At 40.6% G+C, this 23,628-nt stretch overlaps 1 protein-coding gene across 1 annotated transcript in view; it reads left to right on the top strand.

Moving 5' to 3' along the window:
• The window catches only part of LOC108804432 (solute carrier family 40 member 1-like), a 46,317-nt gene that overhangs the window by 18,489 nt on the left and 4,200 nt on the right, over positions 1-23,628 (top strand). The window contains exons 3-7 of the mRNA XM_018576155.1: positions 1,812-1,971; positions 5,521-5,636; positions 7,445-7,571; positions 11,944-12,186; positions 13,252-13,917. Coding sequence (XP_018431657.1) covers positions 1,812-1,971; positions 5,521-5,636; positions 7,445-7,571; positions 11,944-12,186; positions 13,252-13,917 — 1,312 coding nt within the window. The remainder of the gene's footprint in view (positions 1-1,811; positions 1,972-5,520; positions 5,637-7,444; positions 7,572-11,943; positions 12,187-13,251; positions 13,918-23,628) is intronic.

Here is a 23,628-nt window from a genome sequence, read left to right as displayed (position 1 = left end):
TGTGAATAACCCTCTGAATTTTTGACTAGAAAACAGCTTAAATCCCCCAAACAGAGGCCTTGTAGAATAAATAAATACTAGTTGCAATTTTTTGTGTTGCATGATATTTGCACAATCAAATCACAAAAAAACAGTGCAGTGCTAACAATAAATAAAGAACTGCATGACAACTTGTCTGTGTCTTTTCCTGGTGTGATGTACGCTTTTAAAGAATATATAAATATTAGGGCTGCAACTGATGATTATTTTCATAATCGATTAGTTGGCCGATTATTGTTTCTATTCATAGATTAATCGGATTAATACATTAAACAAATACCATCCTTAATTTAAAATAAAATACACACATGGGGTGTTACAAACATCAATTTACTTCAGAATAAAACTGCATGCACAATTTTTTGCAATCACACTGCACTGGAACGCACATCATTGCTGTACCATGCGTTCCAGTCTGGGCAAACACACTGCTGGTGGGAGGCGCATTTGGGGTGCTATTGAAATCAATGGCACTGGAACGCACCTCCCACAGCAGAATTTGTCATGCTGAAACCGAAAATGACTTTTTTCCCACCTTTTTAATTTTTTTCTTTTTAATAATTGTATTGTAAGTACATGGCGCTTGAATAACTTCAGCCAGGGAATGACAGCTGCCTGAGGCAAGATTCCGCAGATGGCAGCTGAATTTAAACACAGCAGGTAGTGGGCTGGTGCAGCAGCCACCCTGCTATTGCAAATTGCAATAGCAGGCTGGCTATTGCACCTGCCCACTGCTTGTTGTGCCCTCCAATTGGAGGGGGACACAGAGCTCCAAGCACGGAGAAGAGAGCTAGGGGATCCAACCAACTAATCGATAATGAGAATAGTTGACAACAATCCTCGTTACTAATTATTATCGATTAGTTGGTTGCAGCCCTAATAAATATATAAAGTCCACAGAAATCTGTGAAGTAGTTTACTCCCTGACAGGATCACTTTAAACAATGATGGGATAAAAAAAACCCTTAACATTGTGAGGCCTTACAACATCAAGATGATCAACATTTACATTCATAGATTATTTTGATATATAGGTTATACAAATATATTTTCTAATCTACCTTGGTCTTCAAAATTACAAATTGGATTTTCACAAACAATTTAACTGTAGTCTGAAATGTTCTTGGAATTAACTCAATCCGGTCTAGATAGCCATTGTTTAAATGCACGCCAGTATTATAAAGCATTTTGTATTTTCAATTGCTGCAGCTGTCTTTTTGTAAAAATTTGTCACTTGTCACTATAGGGTTGGGAGATATACCATTATAAAGATCCAAGAGTTTTTTTAATGTCATTTTCATTCCAGACGGATGTAATAGTACTCACCATCAAAATGGCACACACCTATATAAAGTAGCCCCTTTAGGGCTGCCTAATGAATGTGAGTAATATCAGTTAAAGATGGCAGACTCTCCCATAACTAAAGGTTCTCCGGCATATCTTGACTTGGAAATTGTCAACGGTGGGATACATGCAAGCTTTGCATGAAAGAGAACCCTGCAAGTATGGTGCAACAACTTTCCGACATAGTCCCAGTGATGGCACTGGCCAACCTGCTAACAAACTATTTGTCATCAACCCTGCATCATTTCATGAGCAACCTGTAGTATCTGTGACCCCAAAAATATATCTCGGTGATCAAGTACCACATTTTGAAGATGGGACCTCACTGATATTTATAATATAATATATAATAAGTAATTAAAAATTAATATAATCCCTACAATTTTCGGTAAAGTTTTTAGAATTCTGGTCTTGTTTTTTTCTTACAGGGTGATCGCATGTGGCATTTTGCTGTCTCGCTCTTCTTGGTTGAACTCTATGGAAACAGCTTACTGTTGACTGCAGTCTATGGTCTGGTGGTGGCAGGCTCTGTCCTTCTCCTTGGGGCCATAATTGGAGATTGGGTAGACAAAAACCCAAGACTGAGAGGTAATCTTATTAAAAAAAAGCCCTCTGTCCTTTCTTACACTCCATGATATCAGTAAAAGTATTAATACCATTATAGGGATATTGGGAAATCCAAAGTTTAGATTGTACTACGCACACATTATCCCAACCCCTGTAGCTGTCATTCTTGCTAGACAAGTTGGTCTTCTTGTACAATATTGTGCATAAAAGGAATCACATACTGAATACAATCATAACAGGTATTAACCACATACAGTTACCAAAATACAATATTTGTTGCTGCAGTGGTACTTTAAATGATGGCGGTTTTTGAAAACTTGTATGATTTATTAAACATTTTGCAAATTAATTCAGGTCTTTCTTTCACAAAGGTTTTATTAAACATTCACATTAGGGCTGTGGAAATTAAAGATGAATTTCTCGATTAATCGTTAAACTTTTTGATCGATTAAATTTATTTTGATCGCTAATGAAAACACTCACCTCTCCGCCGGCTTCGGGGAGTCACGTTGGCGATCCTGTGACGTCACTGTCCTCGACGTCACCGGACTCCTCCCCCTTTCCCCAAATGGCTCCGTTGGCTAACGAAGGGAAGGGGGGAGGAGTCCGTTGACATCAATGTCCGTGACGGCTAACGAAGGGAAGGGGGGAGGAGTCCGGTGACGTTGATGTCCGTGACGTCACCGGACTCCTCCCCCCTTCGTTAGCCAACGGAGCCACTTGGGCCGGTGAGTTTGCCCAAGAAACTTTCTGCACGAGCGCCAGCCAAGGCATTGGCCTATACACATACAGCACAGCAATGAAGTAATAAAATGAACTAGGATCACACTAATCCAGCACGTTATTATTCAATTGAGTTGCCCCACTCAAGCAGCAGCCATATTGAGTGGGGCACGTGAGATTAATAACGTGGTGGATTAGTGTGATCCTAGTTCATTTTATTACTTCATTGCTGTGCTGTATGTGTATAGGCCAATGTAGTTGGATCTGTATGTGCGTTATAATTAATCGATAAAAAAAAAAATTGATTAATCGAACACAAATTTTAATCATTACCAGCCCTAATTCACATTAATAACAACGCCAAATATGGCACAATACATAAACATAATAAAAATTGGAACATTGGTATCGATTTTCATGTACACACGATATAGACAAAAGGAAGCAGTAGTTTGCAAGAGGTGCTCCATGCTAGGAAGACCAAGGGTTTAGCATAGGTCATCATTAGGAGTACATATATAACCCCCAAGAAGGGGCTTTTGGTAACCTGGTAGTGAAAAAGGGAGGAAACAAAAGGAAAGGGATATGGTCTAAGCTCTCAAATAGAAGTCAAGAGAAAGGCAAAGTAACACAAAGTAGAGCAAAAAATGAAGCAGAGAAGAAAGAAAGTAGAGAGCATAAAAGGAAGGACAAGAGAAGGAGAAAGATAAAAAAGGGATGTAAAGTTAGAAGGTAGGAGTCTGGGGAGGGAGCAACAATGCAAGTCAACGAGGAACAACTATATGGAAAGCAGGAATGTATCGAATCTTGGTGGTTGCCAAACACTGAGAAATTTCTTATGAGAATCAATCAAAATGGACTTCAACTTTTCGTTATCCATTATCTTATCCACATCAACTTATTTTTAACAGCCTCAAGTCAGAGAGGGCGTTTTCCAAGTATTAGCTATAATTAGTTTGGTCGCTGAAAAAATGTGGAAAACTAGCCAATATTCAGAGTGTAATTCAGATCTTTCATTTGAAATCGCTGACTTGATCTAACTCATAGTATTGTCAACATCATTTTTTCTTTTTTTTTCTTTTCTTTCTTTTCTTTCTGTCTTAATAAGTTAATAATTACTTGGTGCACGGTTATTCTGTCCGACAGAGGTAATGAGAATTAATTTAAATGAAAGGTTAAAGTCGGAGTGAGTGAACCTGTCCCGGGAATGTTAAGATACAATGTAAGATGTCAAGTATAGTTTTATTGTCCTGTATAAAATAATAATAAAATCGAATATTTAAAAAAAAAAAACATCATCAAATGTTTTTTTTATTTGATTTTAATTGAATCTCCAAAACACAGAAGTACATTTGCAGCGGATGAAAAAACGGTTTTGATTGCATTTGACTAAAAAACAAGTCTTTTTATGTAATGCGTATGTAAAGACATACAAAAATGCAGTACCTGTTTGTAAAACATGCACACTCCCCCAGGAAGGAATTTTTTTCCCCTGTTGGAGCAAATTGAACCATGCTTTATAGGGGTTTCTTTTGCCTTCCTCTGGATCAACATTGGGTAATTGTGGACATAGTGTTCTGTTTAGGCTTTTCTTTTTTTTTCTTTGTATCTCTATAGGTTGGACTCAATGGACTTTTTTCAACCTGACTAACTATGTAACTATGTATGTGTTTTCCCTTTACAAACTCTTCAAATACAGAAACATGCCTTTTGATCTGCTAAAAGGGCACTCTCCTCCTAAATCCTGTTGTGGGCTGAAAACACACAGGGTGGTGTCAGTCCTGCCTGGTGTCGTTTGCTAAACTACTCAACCACTACCACTCTCAGATCTCTACAACATAAAGGTTACATTTGCAAAACAAAAGCTAGGAGGACTTTTTGTGATAACACAGGAAGTGTGGAGAGGACACAGGACAGCTCTGAATTTCTGACAAGGTCAACAGGTTTTTTGAACTTATGAAATAGGTATAACAAAATGATTTCAATTATATATTAAACAGAACAAAAGGGAGCAAATAAGAGACATTTATTGTTGGGGTTTACATACACTTTAAAGCCTGGCATTCTGTATGACTGGTGCTTAAATGGAGTCAATCAGCCAAGAAACACTATCATAGTTGCTGTCTGTTGGTGGGTTCTATTAATGGCTCCACGTTTAAGACATCTGTCTCTGCATGTTATTTTGTCCCCGTAAAAACAGCTTTTATCAGTTTTCATGTGATTCAGTTTTCTTTTTTTTCGTTTTCTGTTGCCTTTAATTAGTATTTTGAGTGCAAACCCGACACTATGAGAACATTTTAGAAAGCTAAAGAGATATATAGTTGCCTACCACCTGTGTTCATTTTATTATCTTATCTGGGGGTAAAAGCTTGAGTGAACAATGTATGTATATGAGTGTTGATAAGAGATTCAGAGTAAAAAGAACTTCTTAAAGAATACATTGTCTGGGCAAACACAACTTTTTTGTTCATGTTGTCTTAAAAGAGAACTATGGCCAAACCTTTTTGGCCACAGTTCTCTCTTGGGTCACAGGAATATATTTACAGTACTAATGTACCCCGTGACCCAAAGTCAGCATATAGCAGGCTGCTGCCCGTTCAGAGCCGCGCTGCAGTCGGGAAAGATCCCGACTATATTGCATGCACTTGGGATTTTTAGGTTTGGGGAGGGGATTAAAGGTTTACTTCATTCATCATTAGGTTTTATCGTTATCTTAAAAAAAAAAAAATATCGAGAAAATATTTTAACCTCAACCTCTGCCTATTAAGTCTGATTTGTTTTGTAAGACTGGTAATAAAATGGTAATACTATTGTAGATTCAGTTTGTCTTCTTTCCATCTTTTATAGTGGCACAGACTTCGCTGATTGTCCAGAACGTCTCTGTTATCATCTGCGGCATCATCTTGATGTTGGTCTTCTTGTACAAGAACGATCTTTTGTCAATGTATCATGGATGGCTCTTGGTTAGTTTTTAATCTTTACATTATTTTATCACACATAAAAAAACACAACGTTTTGTACAATGATTCACAAAAAAGCTCATGCTCCTGGCTGCTGGGACTGCTTTAGCTGTGACTCAGCAGGAGGCAACCAAGACCGTGTCAGATAGAGACTGCTGCTCTCATACAGATAGAGATCAAATAAATGCCATATAAATATAAGATTTTATATTCTATTTGGATATTATTAAAGGTAATAGACCAACACAATTGCACAATATATACATTGACTTATGAAGGGATGGAGGAAGGGAGGCAAGAGAAAGGGAAGGGATGTACTGATTATTATTTTCTCTCTGGTGTTCTGCACTGGAGAGTGACACTAAATGCAGGAAGTGATGTAATATACATCACTTCCTGCATTCGGGGACAGGAAGAGAGATCAAAGGGAAATCGAGTAATTATCTCCCTTTGATCTGCTGTTAGAGCGTCGCCGTGCCGGTCCCAGCCGCACCGGCCACATCGGATCACGGACCGGCAGCGGCGACGAGGAGCGGCGGCATCCCTAATAATTACACAGTATGTATTTAAATATACCACAATGTGCCTTCATTCACATTTTTAACTAAAAGTGAAACAAAGTTAGAAAGTCCACAATGTTCAAAAATATAAAGCGGTTTTTACATATTGTGATAATGTCCACATTTGTGTATTAACCACCAAACAAGCAAGGGATTCCTTTTTATGTGACTTTCCCCTTTTAATGGATCTGGACTATCCTTTTGTAATAAACCTATAATAATATAATGTAGATTTGTGAGGTCAAACACACTTAATCCCCTATAGGAAAATAGATGTTTCTTAGCAGTGTAGTAAGAGGCATTTTACACTGCTGGGAGACTTCTACATTATTTCTCTATTGGACATTACGTGAGTTTCACCTTACTAATAAACATTAGTATAGGTCTATTTCCATAGGCGTGCACAGCCTATTGCATTAGGGTGTGCACACAAAAGTACAAATACCCACGCAATTATACAGTATATATATAATACATACATACATACACAGACCTGTGGCATCCCATATTCCCATCTCTTCAACTGTCCCTTACCTTTTCCAGCAGGGGTGCAGTACTGAAGGAGGGAGCCTGGCAGGTGGTCCACCCGCCAGCTTCCTGATTGAATGGGAAGCAGCAGCCATGCTCCCTCACAGTTTCTCAGACACCAAGGACTGCAGCTTTTATGTGAGGAATGTAAGTGGCAAGTGCTGCTGTGCTCTGTATCGCTGAGCCAGTGACAGAGATCTTTGTAATCTCTCCACTGGCTCAGTGACTAAAATCACTGTGTCCGCTATTACGGCTTCAGTGTTGCGCTGGGGGTGCTTAAAAGGAGCTAAAGGCGCACCCTGTGCACACCCCGTGCGCACGCCTATGTCTGTTACACAACTCCAACTCCATTGGAAGGAGAAAGTCACTAGGAAAATGGTTTTCTTTAAAATGGAAACATTTAAAGAAATATGCTTGTCTGTGTATGTGGGTTATTCTGTACACAAGACATTACAATGTTATATATACTGTTCTCCAAATGATAGTTAGTCCAGTTTTTTTTCCACAGAAACAATGAAGCTGATTTACTAAATAAGTTGTGTGAAGATTCTCAGCTCTTTTAGTAAAGTTACTTTTATGGGTTGACTGCAGTAAAATAAGCTGTTTTCATGAAAAATGACTTGTTCCACTTTGTATTTAAAGCATGATGCAAGTGCTAACTATGGTTTTATGTAAACCTCCCATGTTTCATAGATGTATCTCTTATCTTTTGTGACTCTGTAGACACTGTGCTATATTCTTGTCATCACAATTGCAAATATAGCAAATCTCGCTAGCACAGCTATGGGCATTACCATCCAGAGGGACTGGATTGTTGTTGTTGCTGGAGAGGACAGAAGCAAATTGGCAGGTAAGTAAGTGCACAGGAGACACGAGGACATGGATTTTTGGGAGGATCAAAATGGTTAAATAATGTAGTCATGTACAGTTATGTGACCTTTATTAAATAATGTGTTGGGTTTGTTTTCATGCTGTGGGCGTTCCATTAAAAATGTATTTTTGAGGTTGAGACCATTGTAAAATTGGCAAATTCTCTCTTGATGTTGGCTCACACAGCAGAGGTTAAGCATCATTCTATCTTGGAAACTCAACATGCACTGAACAGTGGAAGTGCATATGGTGTACAAAAAGGAATGTTTACACTGAAAATGTACAGGCTTTTATTTGCAGTTCTTCGGACGATATATGTGTATGTCCACATACTGGTCACCATGGCTAAAGCGTGACACATTTGCTTGACATAGCTTTTCCATTGTAGCTAGGCAAGGAGTTGCAGAGGTTAGCCAAGCTAGCGGCAAACCCAGCATCTGCACTGGGGCTGTCTGCATCCCTTGTCCATCACTGCCACATAGAATTGATAACAGTGTGTCTAAAAATCTAATAATCTTTTCACACTTCTATAAATAAATGTTCCATTGTTTTGAGACCTGGTAAGAGTAGGAGGCTGAAATTCTATCGTATTCATGGAATTTCTCCAAAACGCTTTAATCCTTTAGGAAGGTGGGCAGTAGACTGGTTGAATGGGCGGCATCCTTGCAATTTAAAATGAAGTCTGAGTTATAGTTCAGGACATCAGGAGGAATTTCAGACAAAGCTTTTTTGTTCAGGGTACTGCTGAGGCAAAATTGACTTTTCTAGATGTTCCTTATAACATAACAAATCTTCACTTTTAGGCTGGGTTCACACTTAGGCATACAGAATATGCGCGCTTGCTGTTCTTTTCGTGCCGCACTTTTAAGCGTGATTTGCTGTTAAAAACCGCGTGACAAACGCGCGTTTCCGAGGATGCGCGTGGCAAATTACGCCCCAAAGAAGCTCCTGTACTTCTTTGGGCGTAGGGCGTTTTGCAGCGCGTTCCCACGCGCTGTAAAACGCCCAGGTGGGAACCATGCCCATAGGCAATCATTGGTTTTCACATGTTGAGCGTTTTATAGCGCGTAGGAACGCGCTGTAAAACGCCCAGGTGTGAACCAGGCCTTAGACTTCAGATCCCCTTCATATTGTAAGCTCCTTTGGGTAAAAATGGATGTGCTTGATTTTGCATACTCTCTAAAGTGTTGCAGAATTTGTTGATATCATATATAAATTTTAAAAAAGTGACCTTTCCCAATGCAAAAATCAAAGGTAATTAAAATATTATTAAAGTGTGTTTTTTTGTAATTGCAAATCAAAAAATAGTTCATGCATGCAAAACTATGGGGGGAATTTATCAAAACTGAAGCAGACAGAATCTGGAGCAGCTGTGCATGACAACCAATCAGCTTCTCTCTTCAGTTTGTTCAGTTAAGATTTGAAAATGAAAGATAGATTTTCTATGCTCCAGTTTTGATAAATCCCCCTCTATGTGTCTTGTGACTTTTCCATAAGGTCTCCAAGCTGCTGTGCAGGATCTGGGGTTCTCTATAACCTCCTGGCCTCAGCTCTTCTTGCTGCTCAGTCCAGAGGTTATAGGCTTTTCACAACTCCCTCTTAGTATATCATTTAGCATTTTGCTCCTAGATTAGCATAAGGGCAAAGACCATTACTACATAGCACAGTCTGGCCCCTCACAGTTCCGCCTTCTCCTTTGTTCACAGCCTCAGTTGTTAAAACAAGTAACAAGTGGGTGATGATAAAGTGGAAGAGACAAAGGATTAGGGAGTTACAGAACCTCCATATTACACACCTGGTCCGTGGCAAAGAATATTAGTTCCTACAGAGAATTTCTTGTGAATGAATGATTATACCACTTCCTTCAGATGGTAGCACTACCCTCATCACCTCTCTCTAAAGCAGAGGAAGAGACTAGGGAAGATAGGGTATGGATAATACAGACATCCCAACTCTCCCGGACGTTCCAGGAGTCTCCCGCTATTAGATAGCGGCTCCCGGCCACCCGGGAGAGAAACATTTTCTCCCGGAAAGGTTTACTATAGTCGATCTAGCAGAGTAAACCTTTCCCTGCTGTGGGAAAGGTCACAGCAGGGAAAGGTATACTCTGATATAGGAGCAACCGGCCACCATCAGAGTAAAAAAAAAAAAAAAAGACAGAATAGAAATGAATAGCTAGATTGCTATTAGCTATTTGAATTTGCAATAGCGAATAGCACACTAGCTATTGCACCCGCCCACTGCTGCTGTTAATCAGCAGATGTGGACCTGAACTTCTCCATCTACGGCAGCAGCTGTCAGAATAAAAAAAAAAAAAAAAGCCCAGCAGATAGCACGGTAGCACGGGAAACATTAGCTTCTTTGCTATCTGCCATCATTACAGGGGGCACCTCCCTGAGAAGGGCACCTCCCTGAAATTACTTTTTTCAGGTTGGGATCCCTGGATAATATGAAAAATGCATTATGCAAAAAACTGATTAGCAAGTATGCATGCATGCACAATTTGTAACTTTAAATTCAGAGTGTTTGCATTGTAGATTACATTTACTTGATATAAGTATCTGAATCTTGGGGGAAACCTAGAGAGAAAAAAATATTTTTTAAGTTTATTTTTTAGTCCTGATCCTAATAAATAAAATACATACAAAACCACTACATAATTCCTTTAACTACTATCCCCAAGATCTTGTTTAGTTCCCCAGCCATTTTCTATTTCCAGGCCAGCGAGAGCATTTAGTGAGCTACTAATATTATCTAGTAGACGCTGCAACTGTACTGAAGTAAGAAAATTACTGTAAGGTGTGGGTGATCTGCTGCAGCCACAGGATGCACACGATTCATCACAAGTCATTGGGAACATACTTCCTGGAGCCTGTGCTGTGTATCTCCTGTCTCTACTTTCAGCATTACCAGTGACAGTGACACTTCCAAGTCTGATCTAAATCTGATTGTGGGTTGTAAGAAATGCTAAAACATTAAAATCAACATGGAGCTTGGAGAGGGCGTTCCAGATAGTGTGTTCTAGACTTACCATTCTTTCAAATGTATTGATTGAATCACAGAGAATGTGGTGTGCTTTTAGTTACTGTATTATCTAGAGGTGCACCGAAATGGAAATTTTAACACTGAAATGAAACCGAAATTAAAAAAATTGTCAGGCCGAAACCGAAAGTTTTTTATTTACATTTTTTTACATTTTTAAAATATTTTATTTTTATTTATTAATTCATTTTTTATTAAATATTTTGTACTTTACTTTTAGGGGCTTTGGGGAAATATTAGGGGTCTAAACAGATCCCTGATATTTCCCTTTTAAAATAGAAAAAGAGATTGAGGAAACAAAGTCCTCTATCTCTTTTTCTGTATCCTGTGTTATCAATGAACAGGAATCCTCTGAGTGTTCCTGTTCATTCATAAAATGAGAACATTGTGTGTTTACTAAAACTACAACTATGAATGAACAGGAGATGATGTAGATTGAGGAGATGATCATAATTGAGGATATAGTACACATACCATGTCCTCAATTATCTACAAACACTCAGCGATCACTGATCACTGAGTGTTTGCATTGGTTCTTCTCACTGACAGGCTGTCACGCGAGGCTGAGCGAGCAGTGCAGGGAGGAGAGTTCAACCTCCTGTGACAGCGTGGGCTGTCTCCGCCCACACACCGCTCTGCCGGACTGTGATAGGAGGTGGAGCGGCGTGGGTGGAGAGACGCCGGCTGCTCACAGCGCTCTCCTCCCGCAGCGCTCGCCGGCTGTCACACTTTCTCTCCTCCCTGCTGGGACACAGAGCAGCACCCAGCGGGGAGGAGAAAAAGAATGGATGCGCCGATGTATCGGCAGGTAAATGGCACTTTGGGCATTTAGCCAAAAATTCAATTTTCGGCCGATATATCGGTGCATCCCTAGTATTATCCTTATACATGTTGGCTGGGTACATTGGAGGATTTATTAAGCACCCTTACAGTTTTGTACATAGCGTGTGTCTCTTCATACTAAGCAAGTGGCATGCGGGCAAATCTCTTTACACTTGAAGGAGTTCTAAAGTCCCAGCATATACTATCCCATTATAACAACAGCATGGCCCTCACTTTTAAAAACTTCCTGGATTCTCAGTGTGCTTTGCATCAAGTCTTTTTCCCTGCTGTTTGATTTGATGCACTATCAATTTCTCCTTCTTTCTTTATTTAGAATGACATTTTAATACTTCAAGAATAAAAACAGGAGGTAGTCATTGACGATGTTCCTTTTATGATCATAGCCAACTATTCCTTATGCATACTTTTTATATACTTGCCTACTAGTTATGTTGAATGTAATCACAAAGTATCATGTTTTATTACAGATATGAATGCCACAGTGAGACGAATAGACCAGCTTACAAATATATTGGCTCCTATGGCTGTTGGACAGATTATGACCTTTGGTTCTCCTGTAATTGGTTGTGGCTTCATTGCTGCATGGAACTTGGTGTCAATGTGTGTAGAATACATGCTGTTGTGGAAGGTTTATCAAAAGACCCCAGCCTTGGCTATCAAAGCTGGCAAGAAAGATGATGACCAAGAACTGAAGCAGTTGAGCATAAAAGGTATTGATATTGGAAAGCAAAGCAGTGAAATAGTCAGCTTTGGGAACAGTCAGAATAATAGTTCCTGCCATGTCCAGAATTTGTGTTGGATGTTTACCACCTTAGATGCGTCAAACCCCCGTCTCGTTCTCCTCCCCACTGCTATTCTTAATTTTTATGCCAATAATTTGCTTAGCAGATAGCTTTGTAATATGGATTTTGAACAGAAAACAAATGTTCTCAGCTTTATGAATTTCTCTAATCTGAGACGGACCTGCCTGTGAACTAGGTTCATTCTTTTGAATATAAGACAAGATTAGAAGAGTGTATGTACCCCAAACACACTTCCCTCTGGTCACGATGTAAATCTTTGTTCTAGAATTTCAAAGGGGCATGCCAGTTAAGAACTACAACTGTATGTTGCTTTGTGTATGTATTGTTAATTTGTGTGTATGCATACATATTTACAACCACAATTCCAGTGATCTAATGAGATCTTATATAGGTTAAATGAATGTGTCAAACCATAGAGGGGTTGTTCTTTGCCTCCAAGTAAAAGAGTAGGCTAACCATTTTCCTGTTCCTTATGAACAAAACGAGGTTACCTGGGTTCATTATTTTATACAGTGCACAGCTTCAAATATATGCATTCTCCAGACGAACTTGAACCTAGTTGAAGGAATAATGGCAGTGACATCAAGAAATGCAGTTCGCTAAGACGCACATTTTTTTAACAGTTTTTCCTACTGACAACAAGTGGGAAAGGTAGGACTGACACCTGCTCACTTTGTATGTCATGGTAATGCAGAGTTTATACCAGCCATGATATTACCGTAAAATGGCAGGATTCAGTGAGTGGGGTCACTTCTATTGATTTAAAGTAAAGCCAATAAGTAAAATTAACTTTAGTGATATTAAAACATGATATTGTATGTCCTTTCTCTGTGAAAATCCAGTTAGTTTTAAACAGTCATTTCTTGATACATTTACTTTTAGAAATATAGTTCTATACCTTAGTTTGCTATTGGCTTTTTTTTTAGTAATGATATTTTATGTGAATGTAAAATTGTGATATTGTTGTTTCAGTTATAGATGCTAATTCTAACAACAATGAAAAACCAGCTGAACACGTTTGCCTTGTGACAGAGAAAAATATTATTGCTGCTGAAATTCCCAAAGAGCCTAGCTGTGGTGACAAAATTCGAGAGCCATTCCACACCTTCAAAAATGGATGGGTTGCTTACTACAACCAGTCTGTCTTCTGGGCTGGTATGGGTCTTGCCTTCCTCTACATGACAGTCCTTGGATTTGACTGCATCACTACCGGCTATGCTTATACACAGGGATTGAGTGGTTTCGTACTTAGTCTCCTCATGGGAGCATCTGCCATTTCTGGAATCATGGGAACTGTAGCTTTTACCTGGCTGAGAAACAGATGTGGCCTAGTTCGTACTGGATTCATTTCAGGAATCGCACAGCTTAGCAGCCTTATTCTTTGTGTTGTATCTGTCTTTATGCCTGGAAGTCCTTTGGATCTCTCTATTTCTCCATTTGAAGACATCGGAACACGCTTCCTTGAGGGAGAATCTCTGCCTACGGTTTCTCCAGCTGGTGTACCTCGTGATTACTTTACAACTGATATGCCCAATCTACTGATTCACTCCAACTCAACTACTAGTGGATTTGAAGAGAACTCCATACCATTAGTCTCAGTCAGTCTACTCTTTGCCGGTGTAATTGCTGCCAGAGTTGGTAAGTAGAAATGAAATATATTTTTGATTTTCCTAATTAACAAACATTTGACTAGTGGTGATATGCAGGTTTTATTTTTTTAATCCCTTCTGGATCTAGTTGCCATTATAATCAATGAATGCAAATGAGTGAATTTTCAGAAATGCACCTGGTTGACAGTTCTCAAGAATGCAGGTAGATTTATCTTGGATGCTAGTCTTTCTTGACCAGATTTTTCACATTGCTTATCATAAAAACTAGTGATGGACTCAATAAATAAGAACATGTTTACAGAATTCAATATACTGTTTTTTAATCATTATCTTTTAATAAAAGTTTAACAGGTTACAAAGACAAGTTTAAACTATTGAGCTGATTTAGTTAACCTGTGCATTGGAAGTAATACATATATCTTTACCCAATAGTAGCAGAATAGGTAATACTAGTATTCATTTGTTTATAGGTGGCCTAGACCACTTATTTTTATAATGTATTATAGACATCAAATGGATCTAGAGGTTGTTCAATTGAAGTCATTGGGATGTCTATTTTGCTAAGGGTAGAATGGGAGTTAAGAAGAGAAAGGAGATACAAAAGAAAAGGTGTGTAGAAAAGTTGCATCTATTTTTCAATTCAAAAATAATAAAAAAAGCTAGAATTGCTGGTTAGTATTATATAGATTATGTGTTGAGTCATGCTTTCTTGCATTTGTTGATGTTAGGTTTTCCATTATATGCACATCTTTAATTTGAGAGTACATATCTGTTGGTATTGGAGGATGTGTCTGTTCCAGTTAAGAGCTTTTAAGCAGCAGGTTGCGGTGAGGATTTGGCCTTGTAGCCTTTTTAATTTTTGGAAGACTCTATGGGCAGACGTCCAAGTAAATTTTTTAAGGGTTCTAAGAGTTTTAAGGATATCTATGTTGTAGGGGGTCTGTTTGTCTGTTACATCCAAATAGATGTTTAGGAAATGGCTTTGTGGGTAGAACATTCATTATTTGATATGTTGAGAGTTACTATACAAGTGATGTAGTTGTCTTCCACAACTGGAGAGAGACAGAGAGTGTCTGTATGTCCCAGACTGTGGTAAAGGTTTAGGCAATTTTAAGACCATGACAAATATTGTAACAAACTTCCCATATGGCAAATAACACGTACTGAATGCATATAAGAATACAGTTAAAAAGGCTAGAATGAAGAATTTCGAGTTAAGATATGCTTTTTTTTTTTTTTTTACTTTAGCTCTCACAGCCCTAGGCTGTAAGACACCTCACCTGTGGTCCGGTGCAAGGCTTTAGCCAATCATAGCTCACAAGGCACAGTGCCTTGTGCGGGGTGCTTGGCGGCGAACTAGGTTCATTCTTTTGAATATAAGACAAGATTAGAAGAGTGTATGTACCCCAAACACACTTCCCTCTGGTCACGATGTAAATCTTTGTTCTAGAATTTCAAAGGGGCATGCCAGTTAAGAACTACAACTGTATGTTGCTTTGTGTATGTATTGTTAATTTGTGTGTATGCATACATATTTACAACCACAATTCCAGTGATCTAATGAGATCTTATATAGGTTAAATGAATGTGTCAAACCATAGAGGGGTTGTTCTTTGCCTCCAAGTAAAAGAGTAGGCTAACCATTTTCCTGTTCCTTATGAACAAAACGAGGTTACCTGGGTTCATTATTTTATACAGTGCACAGCTTCAAATATATATGCATTCTCCAGACGAACTTGAACCTCGTTTCGAGGATGTTACCTCTTTGTCAAGCTCATTAGGAATGGTGACACAAAGAGGATGTTACCTCTTTGTCAAGCTCATTAGGAATGGTGACACCATTCCTAATGAGCTTGACAAAGAGGTAACATCCTCGAAACGCGTTGCTCCCGAGCCTTTACCCACTACCTCACCAACCTGATCCTTCCTCACCTCACCACCATCCCGGCCGATTCTCCATCCTACATCCTCACCACGGCACGGACACTGGCCCAGACACGTCCATCTCACAGCCCCAGTTCCTCCACTCGCAGCTGCAGCCCAGCCTGACGTCAGTCCTCACATCACTGGCACTTCACATTGCTTCAGCAGGGACACGGAAACACTGTGTGTGCCATCACCTGCACCCCTGTCCACCCCTCTCTTCTCATTTTCCGGTGATGAGCTACCCAAGGCAACACACTAACCTTCACTGATTGCACTACGTTGGACTCCACGATTTCCTTCACTGTTCCACATCCATCCGGTCCCGAGACCCACTTAAAAGTAAGTGATCCATCTCCTCTTGCTTCCCTCACTTTGTTTCAATAAGTTTCATAGTCCCTCTAGCCTTGCGCCCTCAAGTTTGTTTTTTGTTCCACAAGTGCAGGCACTCCTCCTGTCTCCTAGGGCTGCAGGCGAGGTAGAGCTACAGCACCCTATTCCCTTGGCCCAATCCGAGAGCGCTGTTCATATTATTTGTATGACTTTCACAGAGGAATTCATGGGACTCATGCAATTGGACCCATTTACAGGAACCAGACATAGCGGTCATCATTAGTTACAAAGCTCCTTTTCACAGACCTAAATATGAAATAGGTGACCAGTGTGTGCTGCCAGGAAACAGGACCAGATTCCCCTGTGTACTGCATCAGGTGACAGGAAGTTGACCTTTATAACATAAAGTAGAGTGCACAGGCAGCTGTGTTGCACTTCACAGTGTTGGGTGCTATTCACCTGTCTGAAAGTGGTAGGGGTGGGGTAACTCATGAGCAGAACATTCTTGTCACCAGGGCCTTTTATGTAGTTGACATGGCATTTGGGAGATCTGCAGTAACCTACAAGGATTTATTTGGCCATAGAAACTGTGTTGTTCATGTGTGTGAATAATTAAAGTGATGAGGAAGCACGCCAGAATAATCATTTCCAATGACCTATGCATTATCCTATAGATTTTCATGGGACTTTATTTCCATCTTTTGCAGACAAAATACTATGAACCATACATTTTATGGATTCCACAAAATGAATTAGGTTTTTTTTACAAAAATAAAATGTATTAGATATCTGACTTTTCTGTCTTTCTGTATGGCAGTGGTCACAAATTTAATCTGAATCATATGTTAAAGAACAGTAACTCAAAAAGTGAGGAGGAACTTCACCTTTCCCCTACCCTAGTTCTGTTTGCAGAGTCAGGACATTATTTGTTGATTTTGCTTCCTGTGCTCAATATCTAGGAACAGTCCTGCTCTGTCTCTAGTTCTCTGTGTGCTCCAGCTAGTAGCGGAATTGAAACCAGGCATGGTAAACCATATACCAAATAAGACGTGCAATTAACCCATGTGGCTCACATCCAATGTTAAAAAATCCATAAACCATAAGAAAAGGGCATTTAAAAAATATATAAAAATGAACGTCATTTGAAAGCTAAAAAGAATGTAACAAAATATGTAAAAAGCAAATAAAGCTCTCAAAGATTCAAAACGAACGAAAGGTTGCAAAAGAATGTAAGACAAACCACAAAAATTCTTGAAATATATTAATAGTAAAAAAGGCAAATCTATTAAATACTTTCTTCAGCTCTGTGCACACCAAGGAACAGGATGTAACTCAAGTCCATAATGGGGATAGCAGTGCCATAGCCTCTACTGAACCACAATGGCTGACTATTGATATGGTCCAGAAACAGTTAGACAAAATTAAGGTGAACAAAGCACCTGGACCAGATGGCTTACACCCACGTGTCCTAAATGAATTGAGCTGTATCATTTCAAAGCCATTGTATCTAATTTTTAGAGACTCTCTAATGACTGGCTTGGTACCGATGGATTGCCGCAAGGCCAATGTGGTGCCTATATTTAAAAAGGGATCAAAGTCTTTACCAACTAATTACAGACCTGTAAGTTTAACTTCAATAGTTGGGAAGATACTTGAAAGTTTGATCAAGGATCACATGCAATTATTTTTGCTTGAAAATAATATCATAAGCGATAGTCAGCACGGATTCACAAAAGACAGAAGTTGTCAAACAAACCTACTTTCTTTTTATGAGGAAGTGAGTAATACATTGGACAGAGGAATGGCTGTGGATATAGTATACTTGGACTTTGCAAACACATTTGACACAGTTCCCCACAGGCGGCTAATGTATAAGTTAAGGTCAGTAGGTATCGAGCATTCCATCTGTAATTGGATAGAAAAGTGGCTTAAAGACCGTATTCAGAGAGTGGTGATCAATGATTCATACTCTGAGTGGTCTGAGGTTGTTAGTGGTGTCCCCCAAGGTTCAGTGTTGGGCCCCTTACTGTTTAACCTATTTATAAATGACAGAGTTGGGGATGTAAAGTACTATTACTGTGTTTGCAGATGACACTAAGTTATATAGTGAAATACAGTCCTTACAGGAGTCTCCAACTTACAAGCAGATCTGAATGCATTGTGTGATTGGACATCTATTTGAGAAATAAGGTTTAATGTTGATAAATGTAAAGTTATGCAATTGGGGACTAAAAACATGCATGCCTCATACACTCTAGGGGGAGTATGTTTGAGGGAGTCAATGATGGAGAAAGATTTGGGTGTTCTGGTAGATCATAGACACAATAATAGCATGCAATGTCAAGCCAAGGCTTCTAAAGCAAACAAAATACTTTCTTGTATTATACGGGGTCTAGACTCCAGAGATAGAGACATCACCCTGCCCCTGTACAAAGCATTAGTAAGACCTCATCTGGAATATGCAGTTCAGGGCACCAGTTCACACAAAGTATGATGTGGAACTAGAGAAAGTGCAGCGAAGGGCGACAGAACACATGGGAGGCATGGAGGAGCTCAGCTATGAGGAAAGATTAACTGACCTGAATCTGTTCTCTCTGGAGAAGAGGCGATTAAGGGGGGACATGATCACCATGTATGATTACATAAATGGTCCTTATAGTGAGCTTGGTGCCAAATTATTCACTTTAAGGTCACTGCAAAGGACAAGGGGGCACTCTTTGCATCTGGAGAAATAGAGGTTTAACCTTTGCATACGGAAAGGATTCTTCACAGGTAGAGCTGTGAAAATGTGGCATAGACTCCGCAAGGAGCTAGTTCTAGCTAGCTCAGTTAATTGTTTAAAAAAAAAAATCTAGATGTATTCCTAAATGCACATAATATTACTGGATATTGAGTTCTTATAGGTATATTAAGCATCAGAAATTGTTGATCCAGGGAATATCCGATTGCCTTATGGGATCAGGAAGGAATTTTTTTCCCCTGGAGCAAGCTGAACCATGCTTTATAGGGTTTTTTTGCCCTCCTCTGGATCAACATTGGGTAATTGTGGGCATAGCGTTCTGTTTAGGCTTTTCTTCTTCTTTTTTTTTTCATGTCTCTATAGGTTGAACTTGATGGACAATTCATACGTTTTATCGCTTTAAAGGAGAACTATGAGGTGAGTGAAAATCACTCCACCTCATAGTTCGAGCCGACGTGTGACATTGAAACTGTCACACATCGGCTCAATAGATCGGGAAGTGAGCAAACACATACCGTCGCTCGCTCACTTCTCGATCATCTCCCTGCAGAGAGTGGTGACTGTCAGGCACGGCTCCCTGCAGGGATGCCCCCCGCTCCGATCCACCAGCGCTGACTGGAGGAACGGATAGGGGAGGGGGCGGGTACAGCTGGCTCTGCCTCTAGATAGGCAGAGCCCGCTGTCACTCACACAGCTGGGTGGTTCTCGACAGTAATGTCAGGATCCGTCCTGGCTGTGGCGGTCTCAGTATACCGCGAGCTATAACTCGCGATATACTGAGCTTTGGGTCACAGGAGGACGCTAGTATATGTCCTCCCGTGACCCTTAAGAGAACTATGGACACTTACCCCATAGTTCTCTTTTAAAGATATTGCAATTTCAAAAAAATCCTGGTCGATTTGCCAGAAATGCACTCAGCTTCTAAGTCCTGTTGTGGACTGACATCATACACCATTTTTGTGGACTGAGCAGAGCCAGCCCTGCCTAATTGTCTTTTGCTAACCTACTTAACCTAACCTACTTAACAATTCTGAATTTCTTATACGACCAACAGGTATTTTTGCACATTTCTTAAACAGATGTAATAAAAAAGCTTTCAATGGTATATTTAACAATTAGGAGAAGTTCTTTGTTAGGATTTACATACACTTTAACTGTGTCAGAGTGACAGTTTCATACATCCATAGGTATAAACAGAGTCTTCAGGGCTTGTTCACACCGAAAGCGTGTGCGTTCCAGAGCGATAGCTTCTGGAACACACTGCGATGGCTGTGAAACTTCCCCCCGCGTTTTGGGGGGAGTGGCGGTGCATTGTATTTAATTGCACCGCTTCCACGCCCCCCGCCCGCAGTGCAATCGAACGCGTGGCAAAACTTTGCCAGTGTTCCGTTTAACTGCAAACGCAAAAAATAGGGCAAGCCCTGCGCACTGCGGGCCGGGGGGGGCGTGGAAGCGGTGCCATTGAATACAATGCACCGCCACACCGCAAAACGCGGGGGGAAGTTTCACAGCGATCATGGTGCGTTCCAGCAGCTACCGCTCTGAATTATAACAATAGTAATAGCTGGTAGCACCTTCGGATGTGACCAGACACCCCTGACCAGGTTGACTGTGGAGAAAGTCAATTAGCCAGTTTGCATTTCCTAGCCATGCGGTATAGTTTCGGTGGGATGCTGCAGGCACCAAAAGTTGCTGCTAAGTGCATAATTCATATTCAAGTGCTGGGAGCTTGCGTGCTTATGTATTCATAACTTAGGCAAGAATGTGCTCATCGGTCAAGAGTCTGTTTAGACCAAATGTCTGTGAGCAGCTTTATAGACTATAAAAATCCACGAACAATAAAAAGTTTATTAGGGTAACATTGTAGCAAACTGAAAAAAATTGCCTTTAAGAAGGCATGTTAAGAACTTCCGTGCGGCCTTCACAGTTTTGCTGAAGTCAGAGAGAGCCAAAAAGGGGCCAAGTTGAAAGTCAGGAAGAGATATTATACAACAATGCTGGGTGATCAGTTTACATGTAGTTATGCAGTTGCTGTTAAACATTCATTGTTTATAAAATGTACTGCTAATACATTGAAATCTACACATTTTATGCAGTTTATGTAGGTAAAGAGACGGCCATTCTTGTCACATTTAGAAATGAGTTTAGGTGGCCATATACTATTAGCATTTCGACCAAATCACAGGAATCAGACAGAATTCTAAGGTCCCATTCACACTGAGCGATTTATCGAGCGATTTTTGCAGCGATATTGCTCATATTTCCACACGATATCGCTCTATGTAGCTTCTCCAATCCATTTCAATGGAGCTGTTCACATCTCGTCGCTCAATATCGCTCAATATCGCTCAATATCGCTCAATATCGCTTGTAGCTCGTCGCTGGTAGCTTGTCGCTCCTACATGACGCTTTTTTCGAGCGATTTCGAGCGATATTGCTCCTGATTGCATACAGCCCAATAGGAAAAATATCGCTCAATATCGCTTGTCGCGCAATATCGCTCAAAATCGCGTGATTTTCATGTCGCTCAGTGTGAATGGGGCCTAAAAGTGGGTGGTCCTGCTGGCTCAACAGAAGTCAGTTACTCAAATCAACTTTTGTCAAAAGAGCCAAGCCAAAAATGTCAGCCAATCAGCCACAGTCGCTGTCATATTACAATAGCCTGCCATGGAGGATTCTTCCATCCACACTATTTAAATGTATTAGAATTCTTTTGTTCAGCCTGCAGGCTTATAGAAGAAATCTATAGGTGTATGGCAAGATTTACACTCTACTACAGTTTTATGGTGTCAAATCTATCTTGCTGGTTGCCACAGAGGCTACTTGAATGTACTGTGGATGAGAGGACAACACTAATATTATCAGTATATATATAAGGGGTCTACACTAAGGCTCTCCTCGATTCAGGTGCTCAAGTAACCCTGATTTACCAAGACTTCTACAAGACGCATTTACCTTTGATGAAGTTAGAGGATCTCGAAATCTAGGGTATTGGGATCCAGAAGCTTCCATATGATGGGCATCTACAAGTGAAGCTGGAGTTCAGTTTGGCAACTGTTGGACAACCAGGGGACTGTGACGCCTTGGCCATTGTATGTCCACCAGGAGCTAATCGGAGTTCAATGATTGTGGGGACGAATACTGACTTGGTGAGACGTCTTCTAACTCCATTAGTGACGGAAGAGAGTTCTACTTCTGAGGAGATGCACCCGATGTTGCGGCCAATCTACCAGTGGATGATTCAAGAACAGAGGGGCCCTGCAGAAGTGGGACGGCTTTGGAGATTAGAAAGAACAGAGAAGGTTCAGCCAGGAGAAATGACTGGGCCTCAGTCAAGTTGAATTGGTCACAACCAGGCCCCTATGTGGTACTGGAGACTGATCCCAGAAATGTGAAGAAATCTGGAGTGGAATTGGTCCCTGAGATAATATCCACCAGAGCCCTACGGCGGACCCGTGGGAGAGTCTCTGTAAGTGTATGCAATGTATCAGACTCCCCAGTGACCTTGAACGCACGGATGCCGATTGGGCAAGTGGCCACTGCTACACCCCTCTCACTCACTGACTCACTCGCTCTACAGCCGGCGGATCGCTTGTATGGTAACAGGCATCGCTGCCTGTTTTTAATTTTCGGACGTTTCCCGCTCGCACACGCCCAGCGGCGCGCGCGAGGGGGCGTGTCTGAGCGGACGTCTAAAGACGCCCGCTCAGATCTAGAGAGCTCCGGGCCGGCCATTTTTATTACTACGGTCGGCCCGGAAGTGGTTAAAGGTGTGCTGGTGTGCTGTGGGTTCATTGCTTGTGGTGTGTCACAGAGGTGAAACAGAAGACTCGATCATTCAGCGGCTCCTTCTGGAATGAGCGCTACATGCATATAGCCTGCAGTTACCTTTTTGGGAAATTCTGGCTGTAATTTACATGTAATGACATTGGACACATCAGTTTATCTCAGTAGTCTGCAATGACCTGTCTTTCTGGGCATGCTGAGATGTGCTACTGTGCTAGCCCCAGCTGAATATACCTTATAGCCTGTATTTACCCTACAAGGTGTTTGCATTTGTTGATGAGATTCCTGCCCCTGCAGCAAGCTGTGCTGGGTGTTAAGATGTGCTAATTATTGTCTTAAGGCAGCCCTGAAGCAAGACTATGAACCAGGAGAATAAAGGAGTAGAACTAAGGGTAGGAGACAAGCATGTATTGTGGATTCACCAGTTTAAATAATACATACTATGGCTGCAGCTAACGATTATTTTCATAATCAATTAGTTGCCCAATTATTTTTTCAACGAATCAATTGGTTGTATAAAATCTCTCTCTCTCCCCTACCAACTAATCGATGCTGAGAATAGTTGTCAACTATTCTCAGCATCGATTTATTATCGATTTAGTCGATTAGTTGTTGCAGCCCTAATACATCCATCCATTTTGTACATGAAAAACATTTATACAGACAGGGCTGTCCCTATACTGAGGCGGTCTAAGGCTGGCGAGCTGGGGTGGCTGGCGAGCAGAACGACATGGCTACTCTGCTGCACAATGTTTGCAGTGTACCTTCCACCCCTTTACAGCCAGAGTGTCCCAGGTAAGGGCCATCTCCTTGCCAAGCTCCAAACAACCTGTGACGATCTGGCCGGCTTCCTGCCGAGCTCCTGGCAACCAGTGATGTCACCGGGTTGTACGTCATCCAGAGTCGAGCCAGATAATGCAGAGACCAAACCCTGCAGCTCAGCCTAACCCCCCCCCC

This window comes from Nanorana parkeri, unplaced genomic scaffold (genome assembly GCF_000935625.1).
Source record: "Nanorana parkeri isolate BGI_ZX_2015 unplaced genomic scaffold, ASM93562v1 scaffold57, whole genome shotgun sequence".
Lineage (NCBI taxonomy): Eukaryota > Metazoa > Chordata > Amphibia > Anura > Dicroglossidae > Nanorana > Nanorana parkeri.
Note: the sequence above shows the minus strand (reverse complement) of the source record. Positions and strands in the feature narration are given on the sequence as shown.